Source organism: Talaromyces rugulosus, chromosome III (assembly GCF_013368755.1).
Source record: "Talaromyces rugulosus chromosome III, complete sequence".
NCBI lineage: Eukaryota > Fungi > Ascomycota > Eurotiomycetes > Eurotiales > Trichocomaceae > Talaromyces > Talaromyces rugulosus.
In genome coordinates, this window is record NC_049563.1 from 2,337,603 (window position 1) to 2,351,584 (window position 13,982).

The 13,982-nt window shown below is 45.4% G+C and overlaps 4 protein-coding genes across 4 annotated transcripts; 2 read left to right on the forward strand and 2 right to left on the reverse strand.

Annotated features, from left to right (window-relative positions):
* Positions 1-788: 788 nt before the first annotated feature.
* On the reverse strand, positions 789-2,358 carry TRUGW13939_05672 (uncharacterized protein; the record flags this gene model as incomplete). The annotated part of the gene is made up of 5 exons (XM_035488832.1): positions 789-975; positions 1,039-1,568; positions 1,621-1,671; positions 1,746-2,024; positions 2,113-2,358. The coding sequence occupies 5 exons, from the start codon at positions 2,356-2,358 to the stop codon at positions 789-791; spliced, it is 1,293 nt and encodes a 430-aa protein (XP_035344725.1).
* Positions 2,359-4,815: 2,457 nt separating this feature from the next.
* On the forward strand, positions 4,816-7,589 carry TRUGW13939_05673 (uncharacterized protein; the record flags this gene model as incomplete). The annotated part of the gene is made up of 2 exons (XM_035488833.1): positions 4,816-5,988; positions 6,030-7,589. The coding sequence occupies 2 exons, from the start codon at positions 4,816-4,818 to the stop codon at positions 7,587-7,589; spliced, it is 2,733 nt and encodes a 910-aa protein (XP_035344726.1).
* Positions 7,590-8,002: 413 nt separating this feature from the next.
* On the reverse strand, positions 8,003-9,382 carry TRUGW13939_05674 (uncharacterized protein; the record flags this gene model as incomplete). The annotated part of the gene is made up of 5 exons (XM_035488834.1): positions 8,003-8,316; positions 8,382-8,821; positions 8,878-9,001; positions 9,061-9,187; positions 9,242-9,382. The coding sequence occupies 5 exons, from the start codon at positions 9,380-9,382 to the stop codon at positions 8,003-8,005; spliced, it is 1,146 nt and encodes a 381-aa protein (XP_035344727.1).
* A 1,123-nt stretch (positions 9,383-10,505) lies between these two features.
* TRUGW13939_05675 (uncharacterized protein) lies at positions 10,506-13,838 on the forward strand (the record flags this gene model as incomplete). The annotated part of the gene is made up of 6 exons (XM_035488835.1): positions 10,506-10,576; positions 10,633-12,743; positions 12,793-12,924; positions 12,985-13,117; positions 13,184-13,767; positions 13,822-13,838. The coding sequence occupies 6 exons, from the start codon at positions 10,506-10,508 to the stop codon at positions 13,836-13,838; spliced, it is 3,048 nt and encodes a 1,015-aa protein (XP_035344728.1).
* Positions 13,839-13,982: the final 144 nt, after the last annotated feature.

The following is a 13,982-nucleotide window of genomic DNA, read 5'->3' on the forward strand; positions in this document are numbered from 1 at the left end:
TGATCGGTTCACCAGATGAGGTCAATGCTTGTGAATAGACCCAGTGTATGCAGAGTCTTACTCTCCAATGGCATTCAACCAAAGCTGCAGTCGGAGATCCGAGTGTTTCTCCAATAATCTAGCATGGCTGTCAGTTTGCTAAACAGAATCTACATGTCACTTAATTGGATCTCGGGATAGTCATCCGTAAAAATATCTTGACCCTTTATCGATACCTCCCTAGCACAATAGACAAAACTAGTCTCTAGCGTTCTTCTACACTGGAACCATTTGGTTCGAAGAAGCATATGTAGAATTCATTCTCAACATGTCTCTAAACGCTTCTACCAGCTGGTTCTTAGCGGGTCCAAATTCTTCGGAAAGTGAACAGTGTTCATAGGCTTGGATTTTGTATATGTTCTCCCACTAAAAGACTTTCAGTTTATAAGGTAGGCAGATCTTTGATATAGAGACGTTGCATAGACAGAGTATATGTGACCATCATCTTTTTGTTGATGTTTTGGCAAGTAGCTTCACACATGGCCAATGGTAAGGTTGAATAGTGGCAAACTCGGAATTCTCGTGCCTCTTTCTTGAACAATGTGTGGAATGAGAGCACGATTAACGAAGAGGAAAAAAGATGGAGCAACGATGGTTGGAGCTACGAGGCAGGAGCCTATGTATGCTCCCACGTGATTCACTGTAGATAGCGTTGATTTATGTACCTTAACTCAACGACTACTCTACCAATTTCTCTCAAGACCACCGACTCAACTAAACCCAAGCGACTTGAGCTGACTTTCCTCCCTCTATTGATTGCCCAGTGGACTGCAGAGCACATCCCAATCAACTTCAATGATAGCCAGGATCGACCCCGGTGGCTGAATTACACTTCTGAGCTCGAAGCGAGGATCAGCTTCAGCAAGCAGGTTTCGCCATTGCCCAATGTTTCGTTCGTGAGAATTAAACACAGCTCCCATGTCCAAGTCCATGGCTCTGATCAGATTAACGTTAATAGTAAGCTACAAGAATCAATCAACAATTTGTCAACGAGCTTACCTCAAGTCCTTCTCTCGAGATAGTGCCACAGTACCCGGTTCGGGCATGCACATCTCATTGATCAGGATCCTCATCCCGGATTTGAGTATTGGAACGAGCGCCCTGAGGATCATGATGGCATATTTATCGGCCCAGTTATGCAGCACCCAGCGTAAGACATAGACATCGGCCGAGATTTCTTGTGGTGAAAACAAGTCATGGGCCATGAACTTGACGCGATCTTTCAGAGTTGCTGGAATATCGGCCTCGGCACCATCCACCACTGGGGCAATATCTTGCACCAATACCTGCAGACCAGAAAACTGCTCGGCGAGCTGCTTGGCCACCGCACCAGTCCCACCTCCAATGTCAATGACCTGTGCCGCGTCGCCCAGACTAGCCCAGTCGTAAGAATCGATGAGATGAGCAATGTCGACACTTGGACTGGATGCGTAGGCTACCATGGCCCCGCCAAAACGTTGTGCTCGTTGAGGGTTTGCGGCCATCATATCATAGATGGATACAGTAGTGTTGTTTGAAAGTGTGAAGGCCTACTATTTGCATTAACTGGATAGGACATGCTAGAACATCAATCCATCTTACCGTTTCATTCGGCTCTTGAGAGCCCGGCCATTTTTGCATGGCATCAACCGTCTACAAGTCTCACCAATCAGCAAGAAAAACGAACACCGTGTGTCAGGAAATGATAATAAATATATCATACTTACCTTCATCGCCGCGGGCCACATCTCTTCGATTGCAACCGTCATCCAGTCATGCACATGCCGCGTTTGAAGCAGCTTCGAGATGTTGGTATGTGCTACCATACCCGGAGTGGGCTCACAAAAGATCCTCATGGTCATGGCATGTCGAAGGACACGAGTCACTGACTGCTCATTGAGGTCGATTGATTTGGCAATTTCACCAAACGAACGTTGACCTCCTGGCGGAACTTGATCGGCAATTCTGAATCGGGTAATGACTTGTTGACAAACCATGTTATTGTGCTATACATGTGTGCATTAACATTTTAGTCAAGGGTTGCACACACAATCATCATTTAGTCTTTTCAGATGAAAAAAAAGTGTCACCTACCCCGCCATGCCTGAAAAGCAGCGTGAATGGATCAAGAAGGAGGTCGTAAAGCTCCCCGGCGGCATCAAGAGCTTGACCCTGGGCTTCTACTACAGGCGCTTCTGCCGGTAGTACATACTTTGAATCCTCATCAAAAGAAGGCTGGGGAAGGCCTTTTTCGGTGAGTACTCCTTGAATCTTGCTCACAGCATTGCTTATGATTCCGGCGAGCTCCGCGATTCGTGATGATGTAGTGTTGGACGTCATTTCCTCCTCCTTCTGTTATTCAACTTACAGCAAAGTTAATTGATAGGCCAACGAAGAATATGCATATGGGTATGTAATGCTTCCGGTTATTTACAGCAAAGTCATCTGGTAGATTTCTGACTGATGTTAGTGTTGGTTTTCTGTCCTTTATAAACACACGTACCGGCGTTTACAACCGCCGAAACCAACGGCACAACAAAGGGGCCAGCATTAATACATGTGTTTTGCTCCGAGTTTGACTATCAATTATATCCTCAGGTGGGGTACAACGAATGGTGAATACCTATTGGCTGATATTATACTACACGCTAGCTTAGCCCATATGGTATTGTAATGCATAATCCATCGAAAGACTTTCCCGATTTGGCCAATTTTAAAAAAAATAGGCTAAAGAGAAACGACATTAAATCCGTCTATATTTGAGTTTTTAACGTTTAATTCGTCCAATAAAAAACCATTTGAAGGAGAGTTCCCTCGTAAATGATGCGTCCCCCGCATTAATGCATATGTGGTATAAGGATGGATTCTTCTAATCAAAGTAGCTAGCGACATTGATTAGTCGTGGAAAATAAATAGAGACTGCAGCTCTAAAACAATCAGCGCTGGCTGACACGGTTGGGTGCGCCAGCTGGCAAATATTTTACTTTTATTTATTTTAGGTTTGCTACGTTTCTATTATCATAAGTGGTTGGAAAAGGAAAGGTTCAAAGGTAGATTGTACATTCCCCGCCCCAACCATCGCACGTACATATGTCTCACAGACGCTTCTTGTCAACATTTGTAACGTGCTAGTAAGATTGAACTAAAATTGGAAGATTCAAAGCACTCTGATTTGCTACTACAACTAGGCGACGGCAGTGGCGGCGATTAAAAGATGACGATCATGCCGGTATTATCACCGCTGGTACGACTACGATGATGTTATCCTCGCTGCACAAAACGCCTTTAAATCTGCAATCTTTTTTGGGGCTCTTTGGTTCCTGCAGAGTCAGCTAAGGCGGCTTTTGATCCGGATGCGATTTTAAGGCTGGACGGCTGACACCCGTGCTTGGCTAGAATCGCATGGTATAACTACATTCGGGGCATATCATATGGTCTCCTGTATGCCTTGTGTCCCACAGTTCCACAGTTTCCCATGGTTTCGTTATGTAAAGTCCAGATCTATGGATCCCCTGCGTGATTGTGGCGGAAATCGCTGCGGCTCTTCTGCATCGCCGCCCTGCAGATGCGCCGTGGTATGATGATGACTGCGTTCGGGCCCATCACTGGTGGTAAACATAGTCAACACTACACGCAATAGCGAGATACAACCCATGATGATGACAAGTGACTGCTAGATCCCACACCAGAGAATAGTTATAGGCGCCGGTGCTAGATTGCGCCGTGATGGATTTCATGAAAAAGAGAAAGCCCCACCAGCAGAATGATTCTAGCCTTGCGACGCGTGGGCGTTTTTAGCTTCCAGGGTGTTAGCGATGAAAGCAGCATGTAATACAAGCCCGAGAAGGCAAATGGCGCTATATGTGTTGGTTAGTCACGTCCAATTGCTCATATTTCGGAACCAACAATCACCTACACTGTCCAATGTTTGTCGTATATCCTCTCTCTTGCTGAACCTTAGTATACTATGGATAAGAAGTGGCAACCATTGGGTTCCACGGTTCCTGTACCGGCGAAAACCGAACCTATACGAAAACTAGATCTAGAAAGGTGACAACATTTTGGAATCCGGTACAGAAAATGAGAAACTATTTGAACCAAACATGGAGTCTGAATATCTTGATGAGCAGAATAGTTATCGAAATCCTGGCTACCACCTATACTAAGACGGCCGGTGTTCTCGAGATCCAATTCCACTTGAGCACGTTGATGGTCTGGGACATAATCAAGCCTGCATCATGCTTCCCCTAGCCACAACGATAACCTTCAGTAATGAGTCATTGGTAAACCACCTGTAAGATCTGATTGATGCCTGTCAGCACACATTTCCGGAATTGGCAAAGAATTCCTCGCGGTGTCTGCGATATGACGTGCGTGATCCAGCTATCCACAATTCGAGAATCTGCAGTAGTTAGCATCCTAGCCCAATAGAAAGAAATAGAGACAGAAAGTAAAAGTACGGTTCATTCGTAGCGTGTAGCCCACTACGTGTTCTATTAATACGATTCGTGGGATAAGTGCTACCGAGTCACATATTACGTATGCAGCCCCGAAGTGTTGGATACTGTCAACCAAGATATGCCATGGTCATTGCTTACACAAAAGTATGAATATTTCGGTTTTTCATGAAACTCAAGGCTGAAAATAGACTTGACTATGGAACTGGCTTCTCTAGGCCTATAAATACTGATCAATTGACCTGTATAGCGCGTCATTCCGTGCTTCCTTCCTATGTACCTATGCATCACTTATCGATAGCTCATATTCGAATTCTTTTTATTTTTATTCAGTGGAGCCATGTCATCCAATATCCTTGCAGGACTATTGCAGAAGACAGCTAGGGTATTTCCAGCAGGTCGTCTTATTATATACGGCCCCGGAGTGTTCTCCATGCCAGTGGATATTAGTTACAACAGCTTATACATGCAAGCACAGCAGAATGCCGACATCCTCCGATCTCAGCAAGGCTTTAACACAGAATCACCCGTTCTCCTTCGACTAGACAACCATGAAGATTTTCTGCTTTGGTTTTGGGCTGTCGTGCTTGCTGGATGTATACCAGTACCATTGCCGCCGCTCAGTAACATCGAAGAGCAGAGGAAGAAACACATTCAGCACTTGTTCGAGCTATTCAGTGGTCCCATCTGTATTACAAGAGATGAATTGAGGCCCTATTTTATCCATGATAACCACAATGTCAAAATTTATACTCTCGAAAGCCTTCGTGAACAATCACCTACTGAATCACTATGCCACACTTGCATGGATCCAGAGACCAGTGGCCCCGCCTTGCTCATGATGACTTCGGGTAGTACCGGAAATCCCAAAGCTGTTTGTCTATCTTATACTCAGATAATATCAGCAGTGGCAGGGAAAGCTTCGGTACGCCAACTACCGGCCAACAAGCCGTTTTTGAACTGGATCGGACTCGACCATGTAGCAAGCCTGGTTGAAATACACATCCAGGCCCTGTTCCTTGGGGTTGATCAGATTCATATCCAAGCAAGTGATATTGTCGCCTCACCTCTCAGATTTCTCGACCTCCTGAGCTTCCATCAGGTTTGCCGCTCCTTTGCGCCCAATTCTTTCTTGGCCAGTTTGGTGTCCACTCTCGAGGCAGAGAACAGGCAACCAATAACAACAACGTGGGACCTAAGTCATCTAACCGTCCTAGCCTCTGGCGGTGAAGCAAACGATGTCAGGACATGCGTCGCAGCGAGTGAGCTGTTTGCAGCGCATGGTGCTCCTCGTAATGTCATAACTCCCGGGTTCGGAATGACTGAAACATGTGCTGGGGCCATCTTTAATTTGGACTGTCCAGCATACGATATCAAAATCGGAAGCACTTTTACATCAGTGGGCAGATGTATGGAGGGAATTGAAATGCGCGTGCAAAGTCCCAACACAAACCCCTCCTCTTCGGACAGCGTAGGACTCCTCGAAGTCAGAGGCGATGTGGTGTTTCAGCGGGTATTATCGCAACAAAAAAGCCACAGAAGAGGCTTTGATAGCGGATGGTTGGTTTTCGAACAGGGGATTTGGCCTCTACCGATTCTATAGGCAATCTCTATATCGTTGGCAGAATTACCGATGTCATGAACATCAACGGCGTAAAGTATAACTGTGAAGATTTAGAAGCATCTCTTCTACAAAATCTTCATTCCCAACTTCGCCGTCTCATGGCTTTCTCGTTCAGGCCAGCAGGTTTACACACTGAGCACGTCGCAGTCGCGTACGTGCCAAAAGAACCAATTCTGCAGGACCAGGACTTTATATACATACACGATACCATTTTACAGGCAACCATATTATCTACAGGCGCCAGACCACAGGTTTTCGCGCTGGAAATAGCTTCTCTTTCCGCCTCTAGTCTAGGGAAAGTTTCGAGAGTACGAATGAGAAAATTACTCGAAAGTGGCACTTTTACTAATAATATCGAGTCATACGAACACCGTCTCAAGATATTAAGAAAGCAAAACATCATTCAGGCTAAATGCTCGTTCGAAGTACTTCTCTTAGAAGATGTTACCGGGTGCTTAGGGATAGAACCGGGTAATATTGGACTGAATACGCCATTCTTCGATCTAGGAATGACCTCAATGGATCTCATCCGATTGAAGAAACGAATAAGTGAACGATTAGACGTCGATATTCCCATAATCAAATTCATGAAAAGTCCGACCGTGGGCGAGTTGGCCGTGGCTTTGCGAGAGTCGGACCCCTGTACTAGAAGCACATACAACCCGGTGATGACTCTTCGCTCCAAGGGCGCCAATCTACCGCTTTGGCTTGTGCACCCAGGAGTCGGGGAGGTACTCGTGTTCCTCGGCCTATCAAAAGAAATAGACGACCGCCCAGTATATGCTCTCCGGGCACGCGGATTTGAGGCCGGCGAGGATCACTTTGCAAATATCTCTGAGATCGTTGCCACTTACTTTGACGCAATCAAAAGAGTCCAGCCCCAGGGTCCGTATGCAATTGCAGGGTACAGTTATGGGGCCATGTTGGCCTTTGAAATCAGCAAGAAGCTAGAAAGCAACGGCGATGAAATCGGATTCTTGGGTAGTTTTAACCTCCCTCCTCATATCAAATCACGCATGCGCCAACTTACTTGGAACTCTTGTCTCCTGCATCTTATGAATTTTCTGGACCTGGTCACAGAGAGCGTCGTCGAAGATTTGGACGAGACGATTCCGCAAATTTCACGAGGCGAAGCCATTCCCAAACTACTGGCAATCGCAGATACAGGCCGTATGACCGAGTTGGGCCTTAATGAGCGCTCGCTGTCAAATTGGGCTGACCTGGCATACGGCTTGCAGAGTGTGGCAACCACATATGAACCTTCGGGATCAGTCAACTCGATTGACATTTTCCATTGTATACCGTTGAAGATGGCCGCCAAGTCAAGAGAAGACTGGCTCAATAATCATCTCAGCAAATGGGTTGACTTTTCAAGAACAGAGGCAAGATTTCACTCAGTTGGCGGTTCTCACTACACAATGATTGGGGCCGATCACATCATTGAATTTGCGAAAACGTTGCGTGTTGCGTTGAGGGAAAGAGGTGTTTAAATTGTTTTTTTATTTTTGTTCTATTACTGTATGCTATATGTAGTTCTATAATCAGAAATGCAGCACAAATGTTTGGTTTTACTATATACATTTTTCAAATGTTGCATCAAGTTAACTATTATTGACATGACTGGTAGCTAGAAAGACATTGGTCAACTAGTGAGTTAACCTAGTACGATACATCTATTGATGTATCACAAGCGCTAAAATTAACCACTAACATTGGAACCAGAAAGCCCAGCCATCGGCAGGTTGGTCAACGGCAGATTGGTCAACCCAGCCCCCATGTCCGGCAAAAAACCGTATTACTTGACGCTGAATGAAATCAAGAAGCCAGATTTCGATAGATTTCTATATATTCCACGTAGAACAAAATATCTATCTTTAAATACATGTACCAGTGTATCTCACAATCATGCCAACCGAACATCCATCACCCCTTCATAGTTGTGAGGATTATACACGTATGTCTTGACCAATTTGAGTCCGACGCTGGAGAGTATCTCGCGCCACTGGGACTCGCTGCGTTCCATGCCGGCAAATGCAGCCATCATGGACAAATCCATGCATGCTGCGTACGAGTTTACTCCTTCTTCGGGCAGGATCATCTCGTCGAGCAACATAACGGAGTCAGGAGTCATCGCAGATTTAGTGTTTTGCAGCAACTGCTTCACTTTGTAGTCAGGGTGGTTATGGAGAACTCCACGAGTATAGTAGAATTTGGCACCTGTTTTATGGGGAAATATCATTAGTACACAGTATTCAGTCAATGAAAGTGAAGAATATACTGACCCTTCACTGGTTGTGGGTCAAAGAAATTATGCACAACTGCTTCAACTCCAGGGGTAGGCAGTGCTTTCTCAATAGAATGTGGCATATCCTGCAGAATAACCCGGCCGGGAACGTCCGGATACCGATCGACAAACTGTGCACACTGATGGCCAATGCCTCCGCCAATGTTTACATACAGCGGCTTTTCTGCCTCCCATCCTGCTGCCTCTTCGCGGATTGGGTACACAGACAGCCAAGATAGCTCCGGCCCACGGCGCAAGGCCATGTAGTCGTTGAAATGTTTGAGGTTCTCTGGGTGGTTTTCAAACCAAGCAAATGCATGCATGTCTGTCTTCCAAGCATCCTGAAAGACTGTATGCAACTCGTTTTCGGGGTATTTGTAGCCGACCTTTGCTAAGAAGCCAGGAAGTGCCTGGTATTGCGGCCCGATTGTCTCGAAGCTATCAAGCCATAAGCCAGACAGTAATTTCAGGTCAAGGGGGGAAATATATCCTACCAGTGCGATATCCCTGCTTCTGAGACTTTTTCGGCAAGATTCTTGGTAACTTGATTGGCCGCATACTGCGTCAACGACACCTGCTTGATTATATCTACCGAGCTCAAATAGCTCAGCAAGCGAGCTGTTGACCTAGAGTCAGCTAACAACCCAATACAACAGACACAAAAGATTGGACCATACTCAAAAGTTTGACGTCCGCTCCTGTTTTCTGCACAATAGTCTCCAACGTCACGCTATCTCCGGCTCCAGTCAGGAACGTGAAGAGTCCCAAGTCAAAGCCTGTTTTCACAGCGGCAGTTTGCAGGTGCTTTTTGGGCTTATATTAGCGATTTTATTAATATCCCGAACTCAAGTCACTTACCAAATATCCCAACCTGTGAATTGTAGCATTGGAGTCCTCCAGGGAGTATGCTATATCATGCAAAGCAAACATGAGTTGCTGGCGAGTATCACCCTCGGCAGTCAAAGCTAGCTGCTTGATATGGTCCAGTTGAGCCTGCATTTTTGAAAGTTTACGATTTTGTTTTATTTCTTGACAAAGGATTTTAGTCGACGGATTTAGAAAGATTGAGCTGGTTGAGAGAAATTGATGAGTTGGAAGCGCAATATATATACTACTAAAATTTACACATACAGCCTTTTATTCGTCATCTACCTACGAGAATGACTGTCATCAATGATCCGTATGGGTCTCAAAACCACATGTGCAAGTGATACCGTTAGCGTACAGCTGAAAAAATACTGCCCGAAACATCGGGTGAGGTGAATACCGCCGTAAAACCGGATACGGTCCGAATGGTTCGTGCCAGAAAAAAAAAGTCATATCCAACAAAGCTGAATCGTTAACATCAACTGGTAGACGTCATCTACACCAACATCGTGAAATGATGTCGATCCCATTGGCCCGTATGGGCGCTAGGGCTGACATAGCTCTGAAGAAGAAAAAGAAATCCCAAAAGGGTATCATTAAACGAGGAATAATCTGGAACATGGGAAAAAAAAATTAGAACTAGATTTTTTGGAACATTTGAAATTCTACTACATCTTATCAATGAACATGGCATGTTGATCTGGAGGGGCTGTCAACCAATTGATACTAGTCATGACTGGTATCAATTGATATATTATTGACACTCAAATATCGCACTTTTCTCCATTAATAATGCATTTAAAGTCTTGACATTGAATATATGGCTATTTAATGTCCCAAATCCGCTAACAAAGGTGGTTCTAATTTCGAAGTTGTCTTTTACTTCAAATGCAACTCAATAATTACTTGAGCGACTATAGTGAACCTTAATTATATATATTGCACATTCTCCAAATGTTAGTTTTCTATCACCAGTATCATCATTATAAAGATACGCCATTTGAAGCATTTTTCTTTCGCTTTCTCATTATCACTGCATTAAGTCAAGTAAAACAATGCAAGAACATATTCTTTTCGGAAAAGATGACGTCGGGGACTCGGGGCTTGGGGCTTGAGATATCACATGTTCTCCCGTCTCCACCAGCCGCTGCAGCCTAGACTGTCGCGTCCACCAGGCAGTCCTAGTTGATAAACAACAATAACCATGACAACTTTGTAGAGAATCAAACAATAAACCAACTCTGCTTGTACGACGATGGAGCATCACGATCTAGACACGCAAATGCCAGATGCCGGCCAACCCGACGAGCAAGACCTGGATGAAAAGTATAACATCATCACCACCTTATTATGTCTACATAATTGGCTCACAAAGAAACCAGATATCCCAATAGACCTCGCAATCATGCCAACACGCTGCCATTCCATGATCTGTTTACTGATCTTTTCAACCCGCTAAGCGAGAACAAGAAACGGCCCAAGGTATCTGGCCCTGCATCGCGTAGGAAGGTCGGACCTCATGGACCATCCAACCTCACACCTCAGGACAGTCGCCGCGATGTAATCCAACGCTTCATCTCTCGCTGGCGAAAAGATGTCGGCGATGACATTTATCCGGCCTTTCGACTCATTGTGCCCGACAAGGACCGGGATCGGGCCATGTATGGACTGAAGGAAAAAGTCATCGGCAAGCTACTTGTGCGAATTATGAAAATTGACAAAAACTCTGAAGATGGCTTCAATCTACTGAATTGGAAGCTACCGGGGCAAAGCGCCGCAAGCCGCATGGCTGGCGACTTTGCCGGCCGATGCTTCGAGGTGCTTTCCAAGAGACCCATGAGGGTCGAGGTCGGCGATATGCTTATTGAAGAGGTCAATGATCGACTGGACCAACTATCAGCCGCACCTAAAGAAGATCAGCAACTTCCTATCCTGACTGAATTCTACCGACGAATGAACCCAGAGGAACTGATGTGGCTCATACGCATCATTCTACGACAAATGAAAGTAGGCGCCACCGAGCGGACGTTTTTCAACGTGTGGCATCCTGATGCAGAAAGACTATTTAGCATATCCAGTAGTCTGCGCCGTGTCTGCTGGGAACTTCATGACCCGAACATCAGGCTCGAAGGTGATGAACGGGGAGTTTCACTTATGCAGTGTTTTCAGCCTCAGTTGGCGCAATTCCAGATGCACTCTTTTGAGAAGATGGTGCAACGAATGAGACCCACAGATGATGACCCAACGTTTTGGATCGAGGAGAAACTCGACGGAGAGCGAATGCAACTGCACATGGCATCTGATGACTCCGTTGAGGGAGGGAAACGATTTTGTTTCTGGTCTCGCAAGGCCAAGGAATATACATACCTCTATGGAAATGGCTTCTATGATCCAAATGGGTCCCTCACCCGTCATCTGAAAGACGCTTTTGTTGATAGCGTGGATAACATCATCTTAGATGGCGAGATGGTGACATGGGATCCCGAGCAAGATGCACCGGTCCCGTTTGGTACATTGAAAACTGCAGCGTTGGCCGAAAAGCGAGACCCGAATTCGCACGGACCGCGGCCGTTGTTTCGAGTATTCGATATACTGTATCTGAACGATCGAGAATTAACGCGGTACACGTTACGAGATCGCCGCCGTGCGCTCGAGAAAGCTATACAGCCTGTCCACCGAAGATTTGAAATCCATAGTTATCAGGAGGCTACCACAGCTGCCGAAATCGAGCCGATCCTGCGTAAGGTGATAGAGGAGGCATCTGAAGGCCTAGTGCTGAAAAACCCAAGGTCTCCGTACAGATTAAACGAGCGTCATGATGACTGGATGAAAGTAAAACCAGAGTATATGACTGAGTTTGGAGAATCTTTGGATCTTGTAGTCATAGGAGGCTACTACGGGTCTGGGAGGCGTGGAGGTGGCCTTTCTAGCTATCTATGCGGCCTACGCGTTAACGACCCCAACGCACAGAATGGAGATTCTCCCATGAAGTTCTATTCATTCTGCAAAGTCGGCGGCGGGTTTACCGCTACTGACTATGCCAATATCAGGCATCATACGGACGGAAAGTGGAAGACATGGAATCCGAAAAAGCCACCGTCCGAGTTCATCGAACTCGCAGGTGGAGTCACCGGTCCGAAAGAAGTACCTGATGAATGGATTAGGCCGGATGAGTCGGTCGTCGTTTGCGTTAAAGCTGCGTCTGTGTCGGTTAGCGATGAATTTCGCATCGGCCTGACCCTTCGGTTTCCGCGATTTAAGAGACTGCGAATGGACAAGGACTGGAAGACGGCGCTCTCAGTACAGGAATTCCTTGATCTAAAGTCCAATGTCGAGCAAGAGCAAAAAGAAAAACAGTTTACTGTTGAAAACTTCCGCAAGAAACGACTCAAAATGACGGCTAAAAAGCCTTTGACAGTAGCTGGGTACGATGGTGATACCACTGTCGAATATGCAGGACCAGTTAACAACGTATTTGACGGATTGAATTTTTGTATGTGCTCGTCCTTTTCTGGAAAAACCAAAATCTAACAATACAAAAGTTGTCATGACCGATACAAAGACGCCAGAGAAGAAAACAAAAGCAGAGCTGGAACAGCTTGTCAAGTCAAATGGTGGTCAGATTTTCCAAACACATACAGCAGCCCCGAATACTGTTTGTATTGCAGATAGAAGTATGTTATTCTTCATTCTCTTATAAGTAGTAGGTACAAGTAAAATCTGACTATATTTAGGAACGGTCAAAGTTGCTTCGATACAAAAAAGTGGCAGCCAAAATATCATTCGGCCTATATGGCTGTTTGATTGTATCAAACAAACCGAAGCTGATGAGAACCTACCCACATTTCTCCTTCCATTTGAACCTAGGTCGGTACCCCAGAAGAAGCTACCTTTTACACCTACAGTTGCCTAATATAAGAGTATTTATTTTAGGCACATGTTCTTTGCCAAAGAAGATCAGCAAGATAATATCGCTGAAAACGTTGACGAATACAACGACAGCTACACACGAAACACCACGGTCGAAGAGCTAAAAGCCGTACTCGAGGATATGAAGCTCGATAGAGCCATTGATACCGAAGCAATTTCGCAGATCTCAGCACGTCTGTTTGCGCAAACTCAGGAAGAGCACAGCCAAGGCGCCGCCTTGCCCGGTTGGATCTTCAAGGGCTTGACATTATACTTCCACTCTCCAGAATCGCCATCGCCATTGAATTCGTCCAACTCAGATATCTCTCAACGGCTTCAACTTGCTCGCAGCCTGGCCGAATTTGGCAGCGCTGACATCAGCGAAACTCTAGAAACAGGCCAGAGTAAAAAGAAAGATACAAAGACCGGCATTACGCACATCGTTGTTCCGAGCCCCCATTCGTCGAGAGAAGGAGAAGAAGAACTGGCTTCCCTTCGGAAAACGCTTTCTAAACTGGTCAGTTCTTCTGGATATAAACTCCCGCATATTGTGTCGGTGGATTGGGTTGAGCGGAGTTGGAAAGAGAAGACGTTGTTGGATGAAGAGAGTATGTTTTCTTTTTTCTTTATTTCTATTTATTGATTAAACTGATGCCTTACAGGGTATGCACCATCCTGACAGGAGAGACTCGAAAATTTGATAGGATAGAAGCACTACATTTCTAGTATTATATTTATATTATGATAAATTCCAATTGGTCAAGTACCGACGGACCCTTCAAATTCCAACTGGTTTAAATGATGATATGGAAATATCCACAAA